The sequence below is a fragment of the Eptesicus fuscus genome, chromosome 12 (assembly GCF_027574615.1).
Source record: "Eptesicus fuscus isolate TK198812 chromosome 12, DD_ASM_mEF_20220401, whole genome shotgun sequence".
NCBI lineage: Eukaryota > Metazoa > Chordata > Mammalia > Chiroptera > Vespertilionidae > Eptesicus > Eptesicus fuscus.
In genome coordinates, this window is record NC_072484.1 from 34,632,502 (window position 1) to 34,658,633 (window position 26,132).

Below are 26,132 nucleotides of genomic sequence, written 5' to 3' on the forward strand. Positions count from 1 at the left end.
CTGTGCTGGAGACACCCTTATGAGACAAGACTTGCAAAAGCCTCTGTGCTCACCTTGGATGGGGCGGAGTCTCAGGGCAGAGCAGACAGGAATGGCTTCCCGTCAGCCCTGCCCTAAGAGGCCCCTGGTTCTCAGTGTCCCTCGGTAATCGCTGCAAGCAACTCTGAGAGAAAGCTGCCCTTGAGTTTTGCCCGCTGCCAGACAGTCCAGTTTCTCCCTGAATGAGTCTGGATCCCCAGAGTCTCGCCCGGAACTGGAATTCAGAGCAGTCGGGAGCTTTTGTCTCCCTCCCGATTGAGAAAGCCAGTCACGTACTCAGTTGCCAGCCCTCTCCGCACGTGTGCCTCGGTACCTCTCTGCCTTCCGCAGTTCCTCTGAGTCTCAGTGTGCTTTTCTCTTTCCTGACAGTCCAGTTTCTCCCTGTATGAGTCCGGGTCCCCAGAGTCTTGCCCGGAACTGGAGTTCAGAGCAGTCGGGAGCTTTTGTCTCTCTCCTGATTGAGAAAGCCAGCCGTGTACTCAGTTGCCAGCCCTCTCTGCACGCGTGCCTCCGTACCTCTGCCTTCTGCAGCTCCTCTGAGTCTCAGTGTGCTTTTCTCTTTCCTTCTAGCTGTAGAATTTCCACTCAGCCAGCCTTCCTGTGGTTCTGGATGATGTCCATTTTGTCTTTTAGTTGTAGTTTTGAAATTGTTGTGTGAGGCAGCAGTTTAGGTGTTTACCTATACCGCCATCTTGGTTTCTCCTGTCACAGTATATATTAAAAATATGCAACTCTATAGAGAAAAAAGAAATACAAGATTTTTTTTCATTTCTCTGATTACTCAGTACTTTATTTATAAATGAGTTTTTGGGTGGTTATACACAGGTGCGGGCAAAAATTGATTTACGGTTGTTAATACAATAATTAATAAATAATATAAGAAATTCTTTTGCTTACTCACAAGTATTTTTTTAACTTACTGATTTGTAGCTAAGAAGGAAAAAGAGTGGTCATGGGGTCGGGGAATGAGGATTATGCACTTGTAATATTTGAACTTCAAATAATTTGAGACATTAAATATTGTTTGCACAGATTTTTTTTTTCCACCAAAGTGTTTTGGCATTTATCCATGATCATGTGACACTTCTCTAAGATGTGAACTCTATTAGAGTGTGTTATGTTGTACAAGGCCAGGAAAGGCATATCAGAACTTATAAGCTTGCTCTCAAGTTGTCTAAGTCCAATATTTCACATTTTTTGTTGTTGTTCTCTTTAGAATCAAGATTTGTTTGCAACATCACAAAATAAAGAATTTGATCCTCTTGGTCCCCTGCCACCTGGATGGGGTAAGTCACATACATTTTTTCGTTGAATTTAGTCATTTTGAAAACCAAATATTTGTGGATGATATCTTGCTCTTGCTTGAATTAATATCTGGGAATATTTTGGGGTGTGTTGTTTTAATTTAGAGTGCCAAATAGGCATTAAATTTCCCCAAAATTCTAAGTTGACCTTTTATTATAGTAAACTTTTATTGGAATTTAGAATTATTTTATTCTTTTAAAGTTTAAAATATTTTGCTCAGTTATAAAAAGAAATGGATTATTACATAGAGCAATCTGATGGACCTCAAGAGCATAATGCTTAATGAAAAAAGTCAGTCTCAAAAGATTATGTACTGTATGATTTAATTTACATAACACTCTCAAAATGCCATAACTTTAGATATGCAAAACAGATTAATAGGTACCAGGAGAAAGATCCAAGATAACTGTACAAACACAGGAGGTAACTTAAGTAGTTCTTATGTGATAGTGGAAGAGTTCTTTTGTTTGTTTGTTTTTTAATACATTTTTATTGACTTCAGAGAGAGAAAGGGAGAGAGAGATAGAAATATCAATGATGAGAGAGAATCATCAAATGGCTGCCTCCTACACAGCCCCTACTGGGGATCAAGCCTGCAACCTGGGCTGTGCAGGCTGGGAATTGAACCAGGAGCTCTTGGTTCATAGGTTCCCAGTCAGCCATTGAGACACACCTGCTGGGCATAGAGTTGTGTAATGGTGGTGATTACACAAATCTATACATGGTGTAAAAGTAAATAAAACTATACATTCACATAAATGAATTCAACTTTAAAAATTGGTGAAAATTAAATAAAGTCTGTAGTTAAGAGTAATTTACCATTGTCAGTGTCTTGATTTTGATATTGTACTATGCCAGTGGTCGGCAAACTCATTAGTCAACAGAGCCAAATATCAACAGTACAACGATTGAAATTTCTTTTGAGAGCCGAAAACCGACTTCTGCGCATGGGCCACAAAATTTCAATCACACTGTGCATTTCAATCGCACAGATATTTTGTGGAAGAGCCACACTCAAGGGGCCAAAGAGTCGCATGTGGCTCGTGAGCCGCCATTTGCCAACCACTGTACTATGCTATGTAATAAAAGCCTAATATGATAAGTGTTCGGTCATCCATTCAACCAATCAAAGCATAATATGTTAATGATATGCTAAGGCCGCTCAATCGCTCGCAATGACGTGCACTGACCATGAGGGGGCAGACAGTCGACCAGTCGCTATGACTTGCACTGACCACCAGGGGTCAGACGCTCCGACCGGTAGGTTAACTTGCTGCTGGGCTCCGGCCAATCAGAACTGAGTGAGATGGGTTGAACACGCCCTGTAGCCCTCCTGCAGTCCCTCTCCATCTGGCCAACCTCCCAGATCCCTCCCTGGCCCCGATCATGCACTGGTGGGGTCCCTCAGCCTGGCCTGCACCTTCTTGCAATCCGGGACCCCTCAGGGGATGTCGGAGAGCCGGTTTTGGCCTGATGCTGCAGGCCAGGCTGAGGGACCCCACTGATGCATGAATACGTGCACCGGTCCTCTAGTAGCTATATAAGGTGTCACCATTGTGAGAAACTGGTTGAAGGTTCATGAGATTCTTTGAATGACTTTTGCCACATCTGTGAATAATATTTCAAAAGAAAAAACTTGAAAAAAATATTTTGATCACATTGATGCTTCAGAGTGTGGTTGAGTTGATGTTACCTGAAAAAACAGTGGAAGGGGCACGTGTAAGAATGGTGACTTTCTGTTATATACCATCGAGCACATCACATGAGCATGGTCTGTTACTGAGTACATTTGGTACTTCATTATTAAAACTTAGTTAATACACCAGATTCTGTTCTATAGTGTTATATGTCATAACACTGTAGCAATTTTCCAGAAGATATTATATGGCATTGTAGAAACAATTTTTCACAGAAGCCAAAGAGGATATAGAAAGTGGAAAATAGCAAAGAATAGCTTGTTATGGAAACAGAGCTGTAGATATTTCATAATATTTGGGTAACTTCAGAAAGTAATATTTTTAGTCTTATTGGGAAGCATTGGTCCCTAAGATAGATTGCTTTAGCATTACATTACTGAGGAATGGAGGAAAAAAATTCATATGTCAATAACTGATACCGGCTGTATAATATAAGCCTGCCTTTGAGAAACCGCATTGCTCTTAAGCAGTTATTTATCCTTAATGCTCCTGAAAGTAAAAAATATATAATTGTTCATACTTATAACTGTTATTGTTACCAGCTTGAAATAAAATCTGGACATGTGAAAATTATAAATTTCTGTCTCCACCAAAGCCTGGCAGTTACTGCTAAGGAGTCTTTAGGCTCTGTTGGAGCCTCAGAGTATGGATAGTGTATGGTTGATATGAATGTACTTTAGAAGAGGGGATGTGGCCCTTATCAGGCATCTTGAATAAGATCTGTCAGATTGAATTCCCAGAAATTTATGGATTTTTCCGCTTTACTTCTTGAGTTTGTCTATGTTGTGTTGCAAAGGAGAAATTGAAGCACTGAAAGGATATATGTATTTAACCTTTTAATTTTATTACAGAAAAACCATGATCCAATGGCTTTTGTCAGAAACACAGACCATTTACTCCTCCAGAGCAGCTGCAAGAAAAATTGCTGCTTCTTCATAGAAGCATGAATTACAGTCATTGCCTTTATTAAAAAAGCTTTTCCTACAGCTGGTCCTTGCCTTATGTATTTATCAGAATCTTTCTTATTTTTACTTTAGCCATCATCTCCCTAAAATACTTCCTCTAAACACCCAGTCCCAGCTTATCTAGATTATAAGAATATTACCTTGTTTGTTTTACATACATTCTGCTTATTTTTAGGTGTCACAGTCCTTGAAATTGAAGTGTGCTCCCCTTCCTAAATGAGTTTATGATTATTCTGTTACTCAGACTGAGCACTGCTTAGGGTTGTCTGCTTTGGGGGCATATGCCTTATTTGTGGAACCAGTGACAATACTGGTACTGTGACAGATGAGATCCACATCACATCCTCAGGATTGGCCCAGGAAATAAAATCCTAGTTTATACTGTGTTTACGTTATGAAATTGACAGCCTTATTTTTGTGACACCATACATATTTAAATTTCCTCACCCTTTCAGATTTTTAAATGCTAGGACAGACATTACTGTTGTGAAGATTTTTTTAGCACATGCAAACTATAAAGGCTGGATGACAAAGAATAGTTTTGGTTAAGGAGTTTTTTGGTTCAAAAAATGTAGTCTAACAGGCCTTTGTATATAGCTGGGTTTACCCTTCAAGGATAAAGATATTTTCTTATTTTGGAGTTGCTGTGAAAGAATACAGAGAACAAGAAGCTTCCCCTTTTTACTGTTTTATTCATCAAGTCAGGAAGTGTTCTGATGTGCATTCAGATTTGATGTTCAGTAATTTCAGTATTGTTTATCATGTGATTTTTCAACAAAGAAATCAGTTCTACAGCCACAGTTCTTCCTCTCATTGAACAGATGAGCCTTGAATTTGCAAGTACATCCATCCACCTTTGAAATTTTGTTTTTCACAGCCTCTTCCAAAAAACTCTTAAATCAACAGTATATACTTAGAACATAATAGAAAATAAGTTTTCTATTAACTTTATCTTGCCTCATGTTTGCTTTTTTTTTTGGATACTTGCATTTATCCTTTAATTTTGTTTTTCTTTCTTGATTAAGGTATTACATATGTGTCCTTATCCTCCCCCTGGCGGCCCCCCCCCCTCCCGCTCATGCCCTCACTCTCCTGGTGTCTGTGTCCATTAGTTATGCTTATATGCATGCATACAAGTCCTTTGGTTGATCTCTCCCCTTCATGTTTGCTTTTGAAGAGAAAATCTCTGGTCCTAAAACCTGAACTTACATGGCAGATAAAAGATGAATATATGCTTAGTGTATTACTTTTAGATGAAAAATATTACTGTGCAAAATTCTTTGGAATAAAAAAATTTACAGATTCTGCAAATATATTTTAATTTTTAAAATTTAATGTGACTGCCAAGAACGTGAACTTATTTTGTTGTCATGTAGCCAGCTGTAGTAAGTGGGTGCTTCTTTTTGCCTCAGAATCAATTTTAAACTTGATTACATGTTTCCACACTCAAGATGCCATGATCAGCCAAGCCAATGTTAATATTCATTTTGTCACAAGATGCAGAGTACCATTTTTCTGTATATCATGTACACCTGGAGTTCTGTTTCTATTTTAGTCTCAGCTAATAGAAAGTACTGATATGGCCCTAGCTGGTTTGGCTCAGGGGATAGAGCATTGGCCTGTGGAATGAAGGGTCCCAGGTTCAATTCCAGTCAAGGGCACATGCCCAGGTGGCGGGCTCGATCCCCAGCATGCAGGAGGCAACCAATCAATGATTCTCTCTCATCATTGATGTTTCTATCTCTCTCTTCCTCTCCCTTCCTCTCTGAAATCAATAAAAATATTTTTTTTTAAAAAAAGAAGAAAGTACCGGTATGTCAGGAATGGGTTCATGATACTGAAAAACATGCCCCTTCTGACTCCCTATATCATCACTGCTACATGAAATCATGGAAGCAGTGCTAGAGGTAATGTTAAAAGTTAACAAATATTAACTTACCCTAGCTGGTTTGACTCAGCGGATAGAGCATCAGCCTGGGGGCTAAAAGGTCCCGGGTTCAATTCCAGTCAAGGGCACATGCTGGGGTTACAGGCTCGATCCCCAGTAGGGGGCGTGCAGAAGGCAGCCAATCATTGATTTTCTCTCATCATTGATGTTTCTCTCCCTTCCTCTCTGAAATCAATAAAAATATATTTTAAAAAACCACAAATATTAACTTGACAAGGCTATATAATTTGGCCTAAGACTCATCTTGCAATACTTTGCTTAGAGAAAGATCCAAAGTCTCTAAATAAATGTTATTTTAAAAATAGATACAGCCCAGCAGCTGGTGTTGCTCAGTGGTTGAGTGTCAATGTATGAACCAGGAAGTCATGGTTCACCCAGTCTGGGTTGCTGGCTTGATCCTCCAGTAGGGGGCGTGCAGGAGGCATCTGATCAATGATTATCTCATCATTGATGTTTCTATCTCTTCCTCTCCCTTCCTCTCTGAAATCAGTAATATATACTTGTTAATCCTTGCCTGAGGATATTTTCCCATTGATTTTAAGAGAGAGTGGAAGGGAGAGGGAGAGACAGAGAGAGAGAGAGAGAGAGAGAGAGAGAGAAACATTGATGTGGGAGAGACACATTGATTGATTAATTCCCACACAAACCCTGACCAGGGTTGGGGATCAAGCCTGCAACTGAGGTACATGCCCTTGACTGAATCAAACCTAGGTCCCTTCAGTCCCGAGGCCGATGCTCTAACCATTTTGCCAAACCAGCTAGGGCAATAAAAATATAGTTTAAAAAAAATTAAAAAAAATAGATACAACATTTCAATCTACAGGAGATAAAATTTGACTTCTTAGCATGGAATTAAGTTCAAAATTTTGTTTGAAAATTGCTAATTTTTAGAAAATGTTTTTCATAAAGTTGGAATGGAATGTATACTCTGTAATACTTCACTTATTTATTTTGAGACATTTTGGCCAAATTAAAAAATTCAGATATAAGACCTATCTTTTGAAGAATTAATTGGTAATGGAGCACAGAAGTGTGAATAGTTCAGAACGGTATTAATATTAAAATTTCAAAACTATTTGGTTAATAAAGGAGGAAATAACTCCACATGTCTTCTAGACCTTAATGAGAGCTCAGGGAGGCAGGGAAAATTTCTAGAAAGGGAACAAGAAAACGAGAATCCTAAAGCAACAGGCAGGGGGAGGAAGACAAGCAGCAACTTCAGAAGCAGTAAATGAAAGAACTGAGCCCTGCTGCCCAGCCTTGTGCAGGAAGTTACTATAGATATTTAGGATTTTGGAGCTGGGTATATTAAGGAATAGGACATACAGTATTTTGAAACAATGTCTTTCATAGTTGAATAATGCCAAGCATGTAACAAACAATTAAGTTATATTATCCCCATTATGTTTTAAGAAATGAGATAGTATAGTATGGGGAAAAAATGTCTGAATGAAGGCCTGAGTTTCCATCCTGTCACTTGCCACTTAATTCTAAAATTTTGGGCAAATCACTGTCTGAGTTTCTTTCAAAATAAACTAAAATCACTTACCCAATGGGACTGTTAAGGATAAATGAAGTCATCTCTGAAAAGTTAAAATGGTTAATTAATTGTGCTATTGTTAGTTGGATTGAGCAGAAAGATTCTTTGAGCAGGACATTGTGAATTAAGTATGTTTAGCTTCTAGGATGTAATCACATTTTTATAACTTTAGTGTATGTAAATTTATTAGTGAAATAATAAACCTTGTAAAGTTGTGATTTAAAAACTACAAAATCAACAGTATAATGAGAAATGGGCAAATTCAGCTCATCTTATTATTTTAGTTTGAAGAAGAAGACTATGCCAGCTCTAATGCTTTGCTTTGTTTGTTTGTTTAATTTAAGAAAAGAGAACGGATGGCAATGGTAGAGTATATTTTGTCAACCACAACACTCGTATTACACAATGGGAAGACCCCAGAAGTCAAGGGTAAGAACTTTTGTTTACTGGTTTATAAATAACTCTTAAAGATTGTACCCTGTTTCTGATTCAGTTATGAAAAAGATCAGTTATATATTATTTCGCCAGAGCCTTAAACATTACTCACATATCTTATAAAGGGAAAAAAATTAAACTATTTAATATAATGGATGTGGGTTTCTTGAGAGTATGGGGGGGGGGGGAATCACTGGCTTTTGCCAATACATTTAAGTATTCAAAAAACCCTGCTTATTATTAGTAAGACCAGATAAGTAACTCTAAAGCAAGGTTTTGCAACCTGGGATCCATTGGATAAAATTCAGGGAGCTTGTGACTTAGGGAGAAAAAAATTAAACATTCGGTTTCATTAACCTTTATCTGAATTTCCATTGTGATTGTAAGGTACAACCAGAGTAGAATTAGCAATGCCTAGGACTTTGCCCCCAATAGAGATCATCATTCTGCAGTTGTTGCAGATATATCAAAATATTGTTTACATACATCATTACAAGAATTAGCTAGTTAATCCTATATAATAAAAAGCTAATTGGAACGACCTTCCAGAACGACCTTCTGGAACCACTAGTGGGCAGGGGTAAGGGCTGCAAGGGCTGAGGCAGCCAGGGCTGTGAAGGCCTACTCTTGCACAAATTTCGTGCATTGGGCCTCTAGTATATTAATAAAAGTCACATTATTATTATATTTGTCTTTTTGCTGTTTAATAACTATGTAGATAGAATTGCTTTTCTTTGTAACATTATGTAATGGTATGTATATTAATTGGTTAAGGCTGTCTGAACAAAGTACTTGTGGCTTAAACAACAGAAATTTGTTTCATAGTTGAGGAGCTACAAGATCAAGGTGTTGGGAAGGCTGTCCTTCTAAAGGCAGTAGGGAAGGGCCTGTTCCAGGCCTCTCTCCTAGTTCCTGGTGGTTCCTTGGCATGTGGTAGCATAACTCCCGTTTTGAAATGGCACTCGCTCTGTTCAAATTTTCCCTTTTTGTAAGGATACTAGTCATAATCAATTAGTGGCCCACCATTTTGATCTGAATTAGTTACATCTGCAGTGATTTCCAAATGAGGTCACATTCTGAGGTATTGAGGGTTAGGACTTTAACATAAGAATTTGCAGGGGGTACATAATTCAGCCCATAACAATATGTAATACTATGTATTTAGCAGACTGCCAGAAAGATTCCATTCTGCAAGAAATTTGGCAAGGTATACCGTCAGAGAGCACAGTCTCTACACGATTGCCCTCACTTCAGACATTAGCCATAGCTGGGACCAACTGGCTACAAATTTGGGAGTCCCCACAACCACTTTCAGGTTTGATTAACTCACCAGAGAGACTTGAACTCACTGAACCCTCTTGTACTCAGTCACATTTATTACAGGGAAAAGGATACAAATTAGACCTAACAGAAGGAAAAATGAAAAGAGAAGAATCTGAGAGGGTTCCAAACACCCAGAATTAATGTGAAACAGTATGTGTGGAGTGTTGCTAAGCATGGAATCTCACCTGAGTCTCTGGTATCCAGAGTTTTTATTAAGGTTCCATCGTGTCCTGCCTATGTGGCTAACGTTTACTCTCCAGACCTTTCCCAGAGTTTGGGTTAGTTTTCAGTTATGCCAGAGGTCAGAAGTGATAGGAATATCCCAAAGTCTCCATCAGAAAATACATTGTTAACTGTCTGGGTGTTCAAAGCCTCCCAGCAGAGATACTCCTGACAGGCAGGACATTGCAGAGGCCTGCAAACAAGCTCCCAGTAGCCCGGGGCAAAGGCTGTCTGTTTAGGTGTGTTAATTCTTCACTTCACACGTTCATGGCTCACAGTTCTAAGAACTGCTATTCTGAAGGCATGCTTTAAATTTAAAATCCATTTCTGGGTACCAACAAATCACAACATTTTTTTAATGGAGTTGTGGTATTTAACTAAAATATTTTTAATTTCCCCTAAAGGAAGAATTTAAGAATTTAAAAAGTAGCACTTCTAATTCCTCTCTAAAATTCTATCTCTAAGGATAGAATAGACCATGTGACCTTACTGTAATTTACTACCATTTTTTGTTCCCCCTTTTCCTTTAAAGTTTCAGAACTAAAGTTAGAATCATATTTTAATACAAATGACCCAGTTCTATTCCATTTGTTTTGTTTTTAAGACAACAACTTGTTACTAAGTCTGTCTTGCAGATACAGTTACAACAAATGAGAAGTGTTACCTTTTTTTTAACATTTTGGTAGTCTGTTTTATCTGACATTGCACTCAGTTCTGTGAATACAGCTAAATGTTCTGAACCTCTTGACATAGTTTAAAAAATACTGTTCTGTGCAATGTTCTCAGCCTTTTGTTCTTCCAAAGTACACTTAAGGAAAATGTTGTTCCTGTCTGCAACAGTGGCTCTGTAAAACAGTGAGCTTAAATGCCTTCAACTCCTGTCAATGGGGTGACAAATGCTGTAGCCACGTCATCCTCACATCCAGTTTAGATCATTGATAGTGGTGAACAGTGATAGCACCTTAAGGAGAGAACTAATTTGGTAAGATCTCTATTTTTGTGCTCTGTCAGCAATCTCTATATATATATAGACAGAGAGAGAGAGAGAAAAAGAGAGAGAGAGAGGTAATATGCAAATTGTCTGTTACTTTGTCACAGTAACGACAGTTCAACAGGTTGGGCAGGGCTGTGTGCGCAACTGGTCACCAAGAGATGCATGGAGCACATCTAGGTTCCCCGCCCCCACCCCCACTCCTGCTGGCTGTGGCCCGGAGACGGAGAAGCCACCCGCCCCGAGGTCCCAGGCCGAAGCCAGCCAGAGTAGCCACCCGCCCGTGGTCCAGGCACCAGTCAGTCCGGGCGCCAGGGCCTGCAGCTGGCCGCGGCCCAGTTGACAGAGAAGCCACCCTCCCTGGGGTCCCAGGCTACAGGCACCCGGAGAAGCTGCCAGCCCTGTGGTCCAGGGTGCCAGCGCCTGCAGCCCAGGAGATAGGTTCCCTCTTCTCTCACTGCAGTCATTACTCCAGTATTCCCCTTCTGAATTTCTCTCTGCTGCCCCAACCCAACTCCACTTTTCATCTGAAGGATAGGGAACAGAGAGAGCAGTGTTAAAAGCTTACATTTTTAAGCAGGTAAGGTTGGTACTTAAACATATAAATGGAAAACTAGAGTCCTTAAAGTAACAAAGGCTAGAAAGGGCGGGGACAGGGACAGGGCAAGACATAGTGTATCCAGCAATCCATGTGGGGACTGAAAACTTTGCAGTGATGACAATCAGTGAAGATATGAATCAACTAAAATATTGACAGGAACAATTCTTCCATCTTTGAAAATATCTATATCAAGTCTGTTTAAATAGATTTTCATCTGCATAATATAACACATTCTGATGAGACCACCGCCACCAATGTGGTCAGTGTTGTGCTGGTAAATGTTTAACAACTGGCTCTCAATCAAAGAAAACAAAACCCTGATTGATAGTATCGGCCAATTTCTGTGGCATAAATTCTCCATCCATGGCTGGTTTCAGCTGCTAATGTGATGCCACTAAATGCAGAGCTGAGGAGAAACATGCAGTAATACACTATTCTATTCCACCAGAAAGACCCAAAAGATATAAATAATGTCAAGAGTCAGAACGGTATAGTACATAATTGAGAAGTGATGAATTTAGAGTATGTATTACCTTTGGTTTTAATGTAATTTATTCACTTTTAAGATTATATAATTCAATTTTTAATAATGACCATGTTTAACAACCAGCTTGCAAAATTCCTGAAAATTTGTGAGCCTGAAAGAACAGGCTCCAGCACAATACTGAGTGGAGTATAATGGTTAAAGGGCATGGCTCATGGACTTGAAACGAGACTCGGCCACTTTCAGGTTTTACTGGACAAGTTACCTGATCTCTCTATACCTCAGTGTTCTCATCTGTATAATTATAGTACCTACTGTATAGAGTTGTTGCAAAGATAAAATGAAATCTGTATGACACAGCCCAGCACCTGAAACAATAATTCACTCAGTTTGTTATAAACTTACTACCTCAATACGTTGTTGACAAAATTACGCTACTCATGCTGAAAGAATGAAATTTTATTGATGAGAAAAATACCTTATTTTGCGATCTACATGGAGACAGTCAGTTTGCTTCCTAGGCATAGATGGTAATCTACTACTAGAAACTGAAAGGGGGAAAATGACCTCAATCAACATGATTGAGGCAATGTATTATTAGCTGGATCATAAAGCAGAGAGGATGCCATACATTCTGGGATACATCTGCAGTAAGAGGCTTCACCTCAGGTATTAGTTCTGATCAACTAAGCATAAGACTTAAGATGAATGGTGAGAAGGATTCTGAGGCTGCTTCTAGACTTAGCAGAAATAGAACTTTAATACATAAGCAACAGTAATATGCTAATTAGACTGGATGTCTTCCAGATGACCATCCGCACGTCCTTCCTGACAAAGCCAGGCCCAGGCGAAGCCACCTGCGGTGGTCCCGGGCTGCAGCCAGCCGGAGAAGCCGCCCACCCCGCGGTCCCAGGTGCCAGTGCCTGCGACTGCGGCCCAGGCAAAGCCACCTGCCCACTGTCCCCTGCGGCTGCAGCCAGCCTGGGCGAAGCTGGCCCTGGTCCTGGGTGCCTGTGGCCGGCCAGAGGAAGGGAAGCCCGGGTCCTGGGTGCAGGGCCGAGGCTGAGGTGGTTAGGGGCGATCAAGCCAGCAGGGGAGCAGTTAGAGGCAATCAAGCTGGCAGGCAGAAGTGGTTAGGGGCAATCAGGCAGGCAGGCAGGCAGGCAGGCAGGCAGGTGAGTGGTTAGGAGCCAGCAGTCCTGAATTGTGAGAGGGATGTCCGAGATTGGAGAGGGTGCAGGCCAGGCTGAGGGACATCTTCCCCCCTCCCTCCCCCCCACCCCCACACTAATTTTGTACTCCCGGCCACTAGTATGAAATAAATGAGTGTAGGACTAGAGTGAGACTAGAGGCAGGAAAACCCAGTTAGGTGGCTGTTGTGAAAGTTTAAGAGATGAATAAAGCCAGAGTAAGGATGGTGCAGGGGATTGAAAATAGTGACAAACATGAAGATATCTAAGGCAGCATAGGCAGAACTTGGTTACCATGGGGTGTTCAGTTGGGTTATTCTGTAGATGGGGAATACAAGTCAAAGGTAAGAGAAGACTGAGTGGTGATTGATGGATCTGTTGACATGTTAACATGCTTATAGGATAAAGAGGATATAGGTAAACAAGTCTAGTAAACAACTGGGTATACTGGACTAAATGGTTTTCTGGATTCCTACTGCATTTATGTGTATTTTTAGTTTCTATATTTGGCCAACAAGCAACTAACATTTTTTGTTTGTTTATATTTTTTTCCTATGTTCTTTAGTCAATTAAATGAAAAGCCCTTACCTGAAGGCTGGGAAATGAGATTCACAGTGGATGGAATTCCATATTTTGTGGACCACAATAGAAGAACAACCACCTATATAGATCCCCGCACTGGAAAATCTGCCCTGTAAGTTTTCCAAACATTGTAGATTAAAAGAAAAACTGATCCCAAGATTTTGATATAAAAGATCTGAATTAGCAAGAAATGCAGTTCTTACCATTTCTTGAGTTGTATGCCCATAGATTTGTGTTCACTAAATATTTTGTATTTCTATTACCCTCTTGAATATTTTCTCCTATTATCTTTTCATATTGTTGCCATCTTTACACATAGTAATAAAAAAATGAGACTATTGAGAAATTATCAGTATAGTACTGGTCACCAATTAATTCCCGGTTTCTGGTTATTATTTTCTTTATTTCTATTATTTTTAACTTAAAGTTCCCTTATCTTTTTCTTTTTCATTTTTGAAAAGTAACTGTTTCATGCATTTGCTTAATATGTTTTATTTAGAGTTTTTTAAAATTAATATGCTAAAACATATATAACAAAGTTTACCATTTTAAGTGTACAGTTTAATAGCATTAAGGACATTCACATTAAACAATAACTCTCCAATCCTCCTCCCCCAGCTACTGTTCTGCTTTCTGTCTTTATGAATTTGACTACTCATATAAATGGAGTCACACAATATTTGTTCTTTGGTGCTTATTTCACTTAGCATCATGTCTCCAATATTTATTTATGTTGTAGCTTGTATCAGAATTTCATTTCTTTTTAAGCTGAATAATATTTCTGTCTATGTATGTACCACTTTTTGTTTACACATCTATTCATGGACATTTGGGTTGTTTCCACCTTTTGGCTATTGTGAATAATGCTACTGTGAACATGAAGGTACAGATATCTGTTTGAATCCTTGCTTGTGTATATACTGATAAGTGAAGTTGCTGGATCAAATGCTAATTTTGTGGGGGTTTTTGAGTCACTGTCATACTATTTTCCATGGCAGGTACACCATTTTACATCTCACCAGCAGTGCACATGGGTTCCAGTTTTTCCAATCTACACCCACAGTTGTTTTCTGTTCTTTTGGTTTGTTTGTTTTTTATAATGCCATCCTATGGGTATGAAGTAGTACCTCATTGTGGTTTTTATTTTTATTTCTCTAATGAATCATGATGTTGAACATCTTTTCATATGCTTATTGGCATTTGTATATCTTTGAAGAAAGGTCTGTTCAAGTCCTTTGCCTTTTTTTTTCTTTCCTTTGCCCATTTTTAAGTAGAGTTGTTTTTTTGTTGAGATTTAGAAATTTTCTGTATATTCTAGATACTAAACCTTGTCAGATATGCCACTTGCAAATATCTTCTTTCATTCTATGTGTTGCCTAAGAGTTGTATAGCTTCAGCACTTATGTTTAGGTCCTGGATCCATTCTTAGTTAATTTTTGCAATGGAGGTAAGGGTCCAGTTTCATTTTTTTGCATATGGATATCCAGTTATCCCAGCACCATTTGTTGAAAAGACTGTCCTTTCCCCCATTGAATCGTTTTGGCACCCTTCTCGAAATCATTTGACCATATGTGAGGGTTTATTTCTAGACGTTCTATTCTATTGTCTGCATATCTATCGTTAGTCCAATACCACACTATTTTGATTACTATTGCTTTGTATTAAATTTTGAAATTAGGAAATGTGAGTCCTCCAACTTTGTTTTTCTTTTTTTTTTTTTAAATCCTCACCCAAGGATATTTTTCCATTGATTTTTAGAGACAGGGAAAGAGAGAGAGAAATATCAGTGTGAGAGAAACTCATCGATTGGTTGCCTCCTGCACGAGCCCCAACCAGGGCCTGGGCCATGAAGGAGCCTGCAACCAAGGTACGTGCCCTTGACCGGAATTGAACCCGGGACCCTTCAATCCACAGGCTGACGCTCTATCCACTGAGCCAAACCTACTAGGGCTATTTTTCTTTTTAAATATTATTTTGGCGTTTTAAGGTCCCTTGAGATTCCATATGAATTTTAGGGTAGATTTTTCTCTCTCTGCGAAAAAGTCTTTGGGATTTTAATAGGAATTGCACTGAATTTGAAGTTTGCTTTGTGTATTTATGTGTATTTTTAGTTCACAGATTACTCTTTTTAATCTGTGAATTTAGTATGCTAGTGTTTTGTTGAGAATTCTTATATCAGTGTTCATAATTGATATTGGTCTGTGGTTTCCTTTTCTTGTTGTTTCTTTGGCTTGACATCAGGATGTTGAATTTTATCAAATACTTTTATTTGCATTGATGATTTTTCCCCTTTGTTAGTATTGACATCTTAACAATGTTAAGTATTCTAATCCATGAACATAGGCTATGTATACATTTATTTGCCTTTAATTTCTTTCAACAGTGTTTTATAGTTTGCAGTGTAGAAGCCTTTTACTCTCTTTGTTAATTCCTAAATGTTTTGTTGGTTTTTTGTTTATTTGCTTGTTTTTATTGATTTCACAGAGAGTAAGGGAGAGGGAGAGGGAGATAGAAACATCAATAATGAGAATCATTGATCAGCTGCCTCCTGCATGCTCCCTCCTGCATGCTATCTACTGCGGGATGGAGCCTGCAACCAGGGCATGTGCCCTGACCAGGAATCAAACTGTGACCTCCTGGTTCATGGGTCAATGCACAACCACTGAGCAACACTGATCAGACTGTTTTGTCATTTTTGGTGCTACTGTAAATGGAATTGTTTTCTTAGTTTATTAGTTCACAGAAATGCAACTGATTTTTGTATATTGTATCTTACTTTGCTGAATTTCCTTATTTCTAATGGATTTTTTTAATCTGGAATTTTTAGGGTTTTCTGTATATAAGATCATATCTTCAAACAGATAATTCTTACTTTCTTTCCAATTTGGATGCCTTTTATTTCTTTGTCTTGCCTAATTGTTCTGGCTAGAACTTCTAATACTATGTTGAATAGAAATGGTGAAAGCAGGGATCCTTGCCTTTTTCCCTATCTTAGTAGGAAAGTTTTCATTCTTTCACCATTGAGTATGATATGAGCTGTGAGATTTTGACATATGTTATATTTTGTTGAGGCAGTTTCTTTCTAGTCCTAGTTTTTTGTTGTGGTGTGGTGGTGTTTTTTTTTTTTTTTAATCATGAAAGGATGTTGAATTTTATCAAATACTTTTATTTGCATTGATGATTTTTCCCCTTTGTTATTAATGTGTTGCTGGGTTACATTGATTTTTTTAATAGCTATATTGAACCAACTTTGCATTTTAAGATAAATCCCACTTTGTCAAAAGTATTAAAATATTACTCTTTTTAATCTGTGAATTTAGTATGCTAGTGTTTTGTTGAGAATTCTTATATCAGTGTTCGTAATTGATATTGGTCTGTGGTTTCCTTTTCTTGTAGTTTCTTTGGCTTGACATCAGGACTATCCTGACTGCTCATTACTTTTTAATTTTATACTTTTTGTGTATTAAAAACTTTCATGTTTAAAGCAGCACTAGGTAATCAAGCCTATTAGTTGTTAACTAGAGGCCCGGTGCACGAAATCGTGCATGGGGTGTGTGTCTCTCAGCCCAGCCTGCACCCTCTCCAATCTGGGAACCCTCAAGGGATGTCCGACTGCCTGTTTAGGCCCGATCCTTGGGATCGGGCCTAAACAGGCAGTCGGACATCCCTTTCACAATCCAGGACTGCTGGCTCTCAACTGCTCGCCTGCCTGCCTTCCTGATTGCCCCTAACCGCTTCTGCCTGTCAGCCTGATCACCCCCTAACAACTCCCCTGCCAGCCTAATTGATGCCTAACTGCTCCCCTGCCAGCCTGTTCGCCCCTAACTGCCCTCCCCTGCAGGCCTGGTCACCCCTAACTGCCCTCCCCTGCAGGCCTGGTCACCCCTAACCACCCTCCCCTGCAGACCTGGTCCCCCCTAACTGCTCTCCCCTGCAGGCCTGGGTCCCCCGCAACTGCCCTTCCCTGCAGGCCCGGTCGCCCCCAACTTCCCTCCTCTGCCGGCCTGGTCATCCCTAACTGCCCTCCCCTACAGCCTTGATCACCCCCAACTGCCCTCCCTTGCAGGCCTGGTCTCTCCCAACTGCCCTCCCCTGCTGGCCATCTTGTGGCAGCCATCTTGTGTGTTGGAGTGATGGTCAATTTGCATATTACTCTTTTTTTTCATATTACTCTTTTATTAGATAGGATAGAGACCTGGTGCATGGGTGGGGGCCAGCTGGTTTGCCCTGAAGGGTGTCCCGGATCAGGGTGAGGGTTCCCTTGGGGCATAGGGCGGCCTGGGTGAGGGGCCTGTGGTGGTTTGCAGGCCAGCCACACCCCCTGGTGACCCAAGCGGAGGCCCTGGTATCTGGTATTTATTTATCTTCTATAATCGAAACTTTGTAGCCTTGAGCGGAGCGGAGCCAAGACTCCTGCTTGCTCCTTGGCCGCAGCCATTTTTTTGGGATTTATTTATCTTCTATAATTGAAACTTGTAGCCTTGAGTGGAGGCCTTGGCCAGCCAGGGTGTGCGGAAAGCTTGGCTTCCTCCATTGCCGGGGAAACCCAAGCCTCCTGTTCGCTCAGTGGCCACAGCCATCTTTGTTGGGATTTATTTATCTTCTATAATTGAAACTTTGTAGCTTTGAGTGGAGGCCTGGGCTGGCCAAGGTGTGTGGAAAGCTTGGCTTCCTCCATCACCAGGGGCAACCCAAGCCTCCTGTTTGCAGCCATCTTTGGTTGGGTTAATTTGCATACTCACTCCTGATTGGCTGGTGAGGGTGGCTTTTGAGTGTAGCGGAGTGATGGTTAATTTGCATATTACTCTTTTATTAGATAGGATAAAATCAGAAATGATTTATGTATGGAAATAAATTATAAATAGGTAATGTTAGATCATTCATTTCAGTTATAATTACGTTTGCGTACATATAACAGAAAACCTCAAAACAATAGTGGCTTATATAATACGGAAGTATATTTCTCTCCATCACTTAAAAATGTTCCGGTGGGACTTGCACAGCACACTACTGAATAATCCATGGCTCAGAGAAGAAATCACAAAGAATTAGGAAATACTTTTGTACTTACTGATAATAAAAATACAACATATCACAGCTTGTGGGATTTAACAAAAGTAGTCCTCAGAGACAAATTTATTGCTTAAAAGAGTAGATTAGAAAATAAAGGTATAAAATCAATCATCCTGCTTCAAATATTTAAGAAACTAGAAAAAGAAAAGTTAATTAAACCACAAATAAGCACAAGAAAGGTAATAAGCATAAAAGCAGAAATCAGTGAAATGAAAATACGAAACAATAGAGAAAACAAAGCTAGAGGTGGGATCTTTGAGTAAGATGAATAATATTGATAACCCCTAGTAAACCTGAGAGAGAAATGAGAAAACAAATTACTAATATATTAGAAAGTGAAGGGACATCGCTATATCCGATAGACATGAAAAGATAATAAGATGATATTTTGAACAACTTTATGCCAATAAATTTAACATTTAGATCAAATGGGCAAATTCCTTCAAAGACACAAGTCACCAAAATGGACATAAGGAGAAATAAATCTGAATAGCCATGTATGTGGTAAAGAAATTGAATTCATAATTAAATAATTTCCCAAAAAGGAAATTCTTGACCAGATAGCTTCACTGGTAAATTTTATCAAAATCCTAATATATAAAAAGCCAGGGGCCGTCACGACTGAAACAACCGGACGTATGACTGAACAGCAGACTGCGTGGGGCGACCAGGCCGGCAGGGGGTTAGTGAGGGATGACCAAACGACAGAATAGCAGGCTGCGTGGGGTGACCAGGCCAGCAGGGGGGGCAGTTGGGGGCGACTAGGCTGGCAGGGGAGCAGTTGGGGACAACCAGGCCAGCGAGGAAGGGGCAGTGAGAGGCGACCAGGCTGGCTTGGGGGGGGCAGAGAGGGGCAACCAGGCTGGCAGAGGGGGACAGATGGGGGCAACCAGGCTGGCAGGGGGTGCAGTTAGGGGTGATCAGGCTGGCAGGCAGAGGTGGTTAGGGGTGATCAGGCTGGCGGGGGGCAGTTAGGGGCGATCAGGTAGGCAGAGGGGGGCAGTTGGGGGCAATCAGGTCGGCAGGCAGAGGCAGTTAGTGGTGATCAGGCTGGCAGGGGGGGGGCAGTTAGGAGCCAGCAGTCCCAGATTGTGAGAGGGATGTCTGAGGGTTCCCGGATTGGAGAGGGTGACAAAATCCTATTCAAATTCTGTCATAAAAATATAAGAGATAGGAACATTTCCTAACTCATTTTATGTGGTTTCTATAACCCTGATACCAAAATCAGACAAAAACATTTTTTAAAAAATTTTTAAGTAATCTTTATATAAACAGAGGTGTAACAATCTTTAACAAAATAATGGCAAATTAAATTTAGCAAGATAGAAAAGGAATATTATACTATCATCATGTGGGATATATCCCAGGAATGCAAGATTGATTTTACATACAATTTTTTTTCTCAGATGAGATAAAAAATCAATCAGTGTAATTTACCACATTAATAGATTAAAAGAGAAAAATGATGATAATTTGACGAAAGCACTTGACAAAATACAATGCCAATTTATGATAAACTCTCACCTGCCTTGGAAACTTTCTTACCTGAGAAATAATACTTATAAAAGACAGTCAATATCACATTTAAGATCAAGAATAAGACAAGGATATGTTATGTCACTACTTTCATTCAACATTGTATTCGTAGTGCTGTGAGTTAAGAGAAAAAAAAAATAGATTGGAAAGGAAAAAGTAAAACTGTCCTTTTTTCACTCAGATAATTATGAGTCTAGAAAATCATAAGGAATCTAGAAAATAAACTTATAGAACTAGTAAGTAAATGTAACAGTATCATTTGATACAAAGTCAATATACAGAATTAATTGTATTTCTATATTGAACATTTAGAGAATGAAATTAAAAGTATTCCAGGGGAAACATGACTTTCAGGGTGAGCTTTATAGTAGCCCCATGGTGTCATCAGTGATCTAGGCTTCTTTCTTTCTGTTCTACTATCCCAGACCTTGAACCGTATCCTCACAGTTACCTCATAGTTTATGATAGTTGTTGAGACTTCAGCTGTCATAATTATACTGCGGGCTGGAATAAGAAGAACAAATTGAAAAGAGAAAAAAATATTTTTCTAGGCCTCTCAGCTCTCTTTAAAAGAGCCTTCCTCGAAGTCCTATACAACACTTCAATTTACAACTCATTAGTCACTGTTAAGTCTCACAGCCACACTGGGAAATGTAGTCTTTATCCTGGGTAGCAGTCTGCCCAGGTAAACTGTCCTTAAACAGTCTGATTTAAGGACAAAGGAGAGAATGGATATGGGGGATAGACCTACTTTACCTAGTCCTGTTAGATTTGGCTGTATATAAGAGAAAATCCCACAATATTGACTTTCAAAAGATGAAAATTTGTGTCTTTTACTTAAAAATTATCCTGGGAAATAAAAATTTTAAAGGGTGGTAGTAGGATTATGCTATAATAGGGTGTTTTTGTATTTGACTGCTGAATACTGAGGGAGTGTGGTATTTTGCTTTCCTTACAAGCAGCTATATATGTCATATTTCTATTCTTCCTCAGAGACAATGGACCCCAGATAGCCTATGTACGAGACTTTAAGGCAAAGTTTCAGTATTTCCGGTTCTGGTGTCAGGTTAGTATTGGGTCTATATTTCTATACTCCCTTTCTTTTGTTTTTGTTGCTTATATTACAGTCAGTGATTATGAAAATAATTAACTCATAAAAAAAGCAGGTAAAATGGGAAACATCAGAATCTCTTTCTCCTATTTTTATTTTTTAATCCTCACCGGAGGATATTTTTTCCATTCATTTATTTTTTTAGAGAGAGTGGAAGGGAGGGGAAGAGACAGTAAGAGAAATAATTGGTTGCTTCCTGCATGTGCCCCAGCAGGCCGGGAATCAAACCTGCAACTGAGATATGTGCCCTTGACCAGAATTGAACCCAGGACCCTTTAGTCTGTGGGCCAAACTGGCTAGGCCTCTTTCTCCTATTTTTAAGGCAAAGAAATAGATCTGTCAGTTAGATAATTTGTGGCTTCTTTTGTCCACAATAATAAATTTGAAACCATTCAAATAAGAAAACAGTGCTACTCTCTTTCCAGTAACCATTATGTTCAGATTGCAGAAATCCTCAAATGAGTTAAAACATTTTCTGATGTATAAATTATAACTGGCCCCTTTCATAGCTAGCATTTGCTAGATATATACATATATGTATCACTTTAATAGATACAGATACATATGTATGGTTATATTCAGAGTATTTTTCTCAGATGAGATCAAATATTCTGATATATAAACATTTACTAAATTATTTCATTATGGGTTCTAAATAAAATTAATGTACTATTTAAAATGTTAACTATGATGAATATTTTTAAACTTCAAACTTATAATTAACTAGACAAGCAAGAATAATCTGAATTAGTATTTTGAAAATAAAATTAAAGATTTGACTCAGTAAGTAAGCTGTGTGCATATGAAATCTTGTTTTTCCTCTGTATTTTATATATATTAAGTGATATATAATTAGCATGAAGGCTCACAAATGCATGGTTAAACATTATTGAATATAGAGTCATATTCAGAGTCTACTTGTTTCGGTAAGCAAAAATAAAAGTAAATAAAACTTTATCCTTTTTGTTTTGTGATAAGCCATTTTAAATGGTGAGAGTTGACTTAAGTCATTTTTATATTTCAGCAACTGGCCATGCCACAGCACATAAAGATTACAGTGACAAGAAAAACATTGTTTGAGGATTCCTTTCAGCAGGTACTGTTTGATTCACACTCAATGGTTTGTCCCCTGGATGCCAGCCCAAACCATCTTTTGGTGTTGGCAATTTAATCTAAACAGTTTGGAACTTTTTGAGTTGGAGTCCTTGAATTTTTAAGTCTAATCTCATTGCTAGCTACCTTAGTACTTAAAATTTAGGAACATTCAGATAGTTTTGTATGTGTGTTTTGTGTAGGTGTATGTTTTGTACTTTTGAAAGATCAGAGTAACTTAAAGTGATTAGTGAGTTTCAGGTTTCTAATTTGAAATAGATACTTAAGTAAGAAAATAGGCTTTTGGTAGACAAAAGTCTGAAAATATCCATATGAACATTGGACAGATAGAAAAGAAGTGGGGAAGACTATAGTTTTTATAGTTCTGTAATACTTGCATTTTTACAGTAAGCATGGTACTCCTATAATTAAAATATTTTTATATAGGAAAGTGGTCATTAGTTCCAATATCTAAAAAAAAAGATCTTTTCAGAAGTTGTCAATTTTATATATATATATATATATATATATATATATATATATATAAATTTTAATTTTTTTTAGAGAGAGAGGTATAGAAAGATAGAGACCTCCTGCACGCCCCCTATTGGTAATGGAGCCCACAACCCGGGCATGTGCCCTGACCTGGAATCGAACCAGAGACTTCTTGGTTCCTGGATTGACGTTCAACCACTGAGCCACACTAGCTGGGCAACAAATTATTTTAGTTGTCCTAAGAACCGGAGTTAATTTATTATTTATTGTGCAACTTTACTAACCAAATGCATCTAAATGTTAAGTGATTTTGTTGTAGGGAAGATTAAATGATCAGTGAAAAAATGTGTTAATATGAAAACATGCAGTTAGTCCTTGTTTTATGATGTGGATGTGAGTCTTTATTATCAAGTCCCTGTGATAATTGTGATAGTTACAGCTTCCAGTGCCACACTGAGTGCAAAGAAAAAAGAGATTGTCTGAGATAGTTGACAGTATCAGACTTCCTTTCAGAAATAGGTATGTTGACTTCCTAATGGAACTTCAGTTATTAACATTGAAAGGGGAAAGCCAGTTGGCATCCTGCTAAGTAGGAGCAGATAGCTTTTTAGCAGCAGAGCTGACTAAGGCTATTTAAAGAATTGTGAGTGATTCCCTTGATCTGATGTGAGTTTCCAACGCCATTCACTATTCCAATTGTTACCTTTTTTTCTAATTTTTATATTAATAGCTACTGTGTGTCACTGAGTATGCAGACTCTGGTGGGCCACTTTTTTAGAACATAACTTGCCTATAGCAATGCTGAAAAGATGCAAAACATGATTAAATGTACCTTTATCTTTTGGCTTCTGAAATCAGAGGCTTTTGCAAAATGACAGAAAAGATGGTGCTAAAATAGTTGTTTAAAATTGTCATCTTATATTTGACATTTATTGAATTAAATATGAAATTTAAAACAGGAGAAAAAAATTGATTGCTTTGGAAATGTGACAAGTTTGATAACAAAATTAGCATCAGATTTTTTTTTGATAACTGTTGGATAAAGTTGCTTTGGGTGCTAAGTGCTTTTATTAACATAGCATGACTGCTTATGAAGGAAATTGAAGGATAAAATTTTTTTCCTTCATATTAGACTTTTGTTAAAGGATAATATTTAAAGACTAGAGGCCCATTGCACGATATTCATGAAAGAATAGGCCTTCCTTCCCCTGACTTCACTCCCAGTCGCCCGGGAGCTGGCAAGTCCCCGCTTCTATCTGAAGCACCGCTCCTTAAGCTCCCTCCGCTTTCCCTCCTCCCCCTCATAGCAGGCGTCCCGGCCGCTCTGCACCCGCATATGCAAATTAACCCACCATCTTTGTTGGGTTAATTTGTATACTCACTGATTGGCTGTGGGCGTAGCGGAGGTACAGTCAATTTACATGTTTGTCTATTATTAGGTAAGCTATTTTTTCCAGGGAACAGTGAATCTCCAGATACTAGACATAGGGAAAAGGAACAACCAGAATTTTGAGAACAGTCTCAGGTTTGGAGGAAAGTCTCAAGAGACATCAGTGATAGCCCTAGGGTTTGGGGAGGAGCCATGAAGACAAGGAATAGCCAGAGAGAGCAATTTTTAACCTTTTGTTTTGCATTACTATATGTCTAGCCTGTGGTACTTATAGAATAATTGGTCATAAACATGGCATAAGCATTGCATTTTTTGTTACATCTGAGATTTTCTTTTTTGAGTGAGATATGAATTCATTAAAGTGATATATCTGTTTTGTGGGAACTGAGAGAAGCCCTGGCATTAGCAAATTACTTACTGAGCCTCTTTGGAATTTAAATGTGAGTGTTCATTCATATCATTTCATAAAATAGAGGCATTGTATCAATTTCTCTCTCTCCAGGCCCTGCCATTTTTCTTCTAAGAGTAATAATATTTGTAATGTTCTACAGGCCCCATTTTTGGCAGGTAATTAAATAATTTTCCAGAGAAAGAACCCAAATGACCTATTTATTGTAGCTCAATAATGGTACTGTCCTTCAAAGATAAAGATGATCTTATTAACTACTGTAGTGGGACACAAAATTTGAGTAGTTTTCTAGGTATTTGTAAGTTTCTACTGAGACTGTGTTTCCAAAGTTAACTTGATCCTCTCTGCAGCCACTGGTTTTCATTTTCAAGTTCGCCAGTTAGCTATTATTTATACCTTTTGGCTGTTAAACCCAAATTTACCAACACAGAACCTCTGACCAGGCCCACAGTTAACTGCTCTAAGCAAGTGAAAGAAGCAACTTTATAAGATGAATAGTAGGATGATTTAAAAGAAAATTAATATGTATAAAGTGTATAAATATATATGAAACATTAATATATTTTGTGTATGTGTGGTGTTGATTAGAGCACAAACACAATTCTATGTCAAGGGGAATTTAAGTAACCTATAATGAAGGATGGTGTTTCAACAACTACTTTTAGCAATTATTTTACTTTATTGTTTTGTAGATAATGAGCTTCAGTCCCCAAGATCTGCGAAGACGTTTGTGGGTGATTTTTCCAGGAGAAGAAGGTTTAGATTATGGAGGTGTAGCAAGGTAGTGATAATATGAATACTCAGAACTTAGTTCCTTTCCTCCAAAGGTATCATTACACTTTGCTTGCAAGTATTATTTTCTCAATCTTATATTTCAGGAAAATGAAATGTAGGAAATTATTGTACCTTTATTATGCTGCAGCTGTAGAATTTCAACACCATTAATTCAGAAGGTAACTCTGAGGTATTGCCAGTTGGTTTCACCCATATCACTCATTTAGTCCTCAGAGTAACGCTGTGAGATAGAATTTTATAGGTAATAATGAAGTTGAGACTCACCTAAGGCACATAACTAAGTTGTGGAGGTTGGGTGCAAGTTTTGTATCACAACCAGAAGCCGGTGTTTACATATACTACCTCATGTCTGTTCCACAAAGCATAAAAGACCCTATAGTGATCAGGTCATTTTCCCCATCACAGATTATGGATACAGATAATAGTCACTCAATTTCCAACTCAGGTTAATATATCTGTTTTGAGAATAGAAGACTGGATAAAATAGGAGTTGAAATCTTTAAATCTGCTTTCTTAATAATGGAGCTTCCAGTCAAATCCTAGTAGGTAGACTGAAGCAAGAAATTGCTTTGCTTATTCCCTACAATATAGGGAATAAGCAAATTTTTAACCTGAGTTAATAATAATAACTCAGGTTAAAAATTTGCATAGCAGTAGCACTGTGGAAAGGCAAGGACTTTGGAGTCAGGACTGGATTTGAGTCCTTTTTCTGCACTTATTAGTATGACCTGGGGCAAATATTTTTATCTGTAAAATTACCTAGTGTGCCCACTAATTGGTGGTTACAATTTAGTAGTTTTTTATTTATCACACTTCAAAGTGTTTGAAGTACCCACAAAAAATATGAGTAGAAACATTTAATTTTGTATGGGTTAAAGATAATTTAGGAGGAGGGCAATTTTTTACTCT

The 26,132-nt window shown here is 38.5% G+C and overlaps 1 protein-coding gene across 4 annotated transcripts in view; it reads left to right on the top strand.

Annotated features, from left to right (window-relative positions):
• Positions 1-26,132, top strand: part of ITCH (itchy E3 ubiquitin protein ligase) — a 110,254-nt gene that overhangs the window by 65,815 nt on the left and 18,307 nt on the right. For all 4 annotated transcript variants that reach the window (XM_008149714.3, XM_054723631.1, XM_054723632.1 and 1 more), the window contains 6 exons: positions 1,256-1,325; positions 7,839-7,923; positions 13,306-13,434; positions 20,925-20,997; positions 22,067-22,138; positions 25,121-25,209. In XM_008149714.3, the coding sequence (XP_008147936.1) occupies positions 1,256-1,325; positions 7,839-7,923; positions 13,306-13,434; positions 20,925-20,997; positions 22,067-22,138; positions 25,121-25,209 (518 nt within the window). The remainder of the gene's footprint in view (positions 1-1,255; positions 1,326-7,838; positions 7,924-13,305; positions 13,435-20,924; positions 20,998-22,066; positions 22,139-25,120; positions 25,210-26,132) is intronic.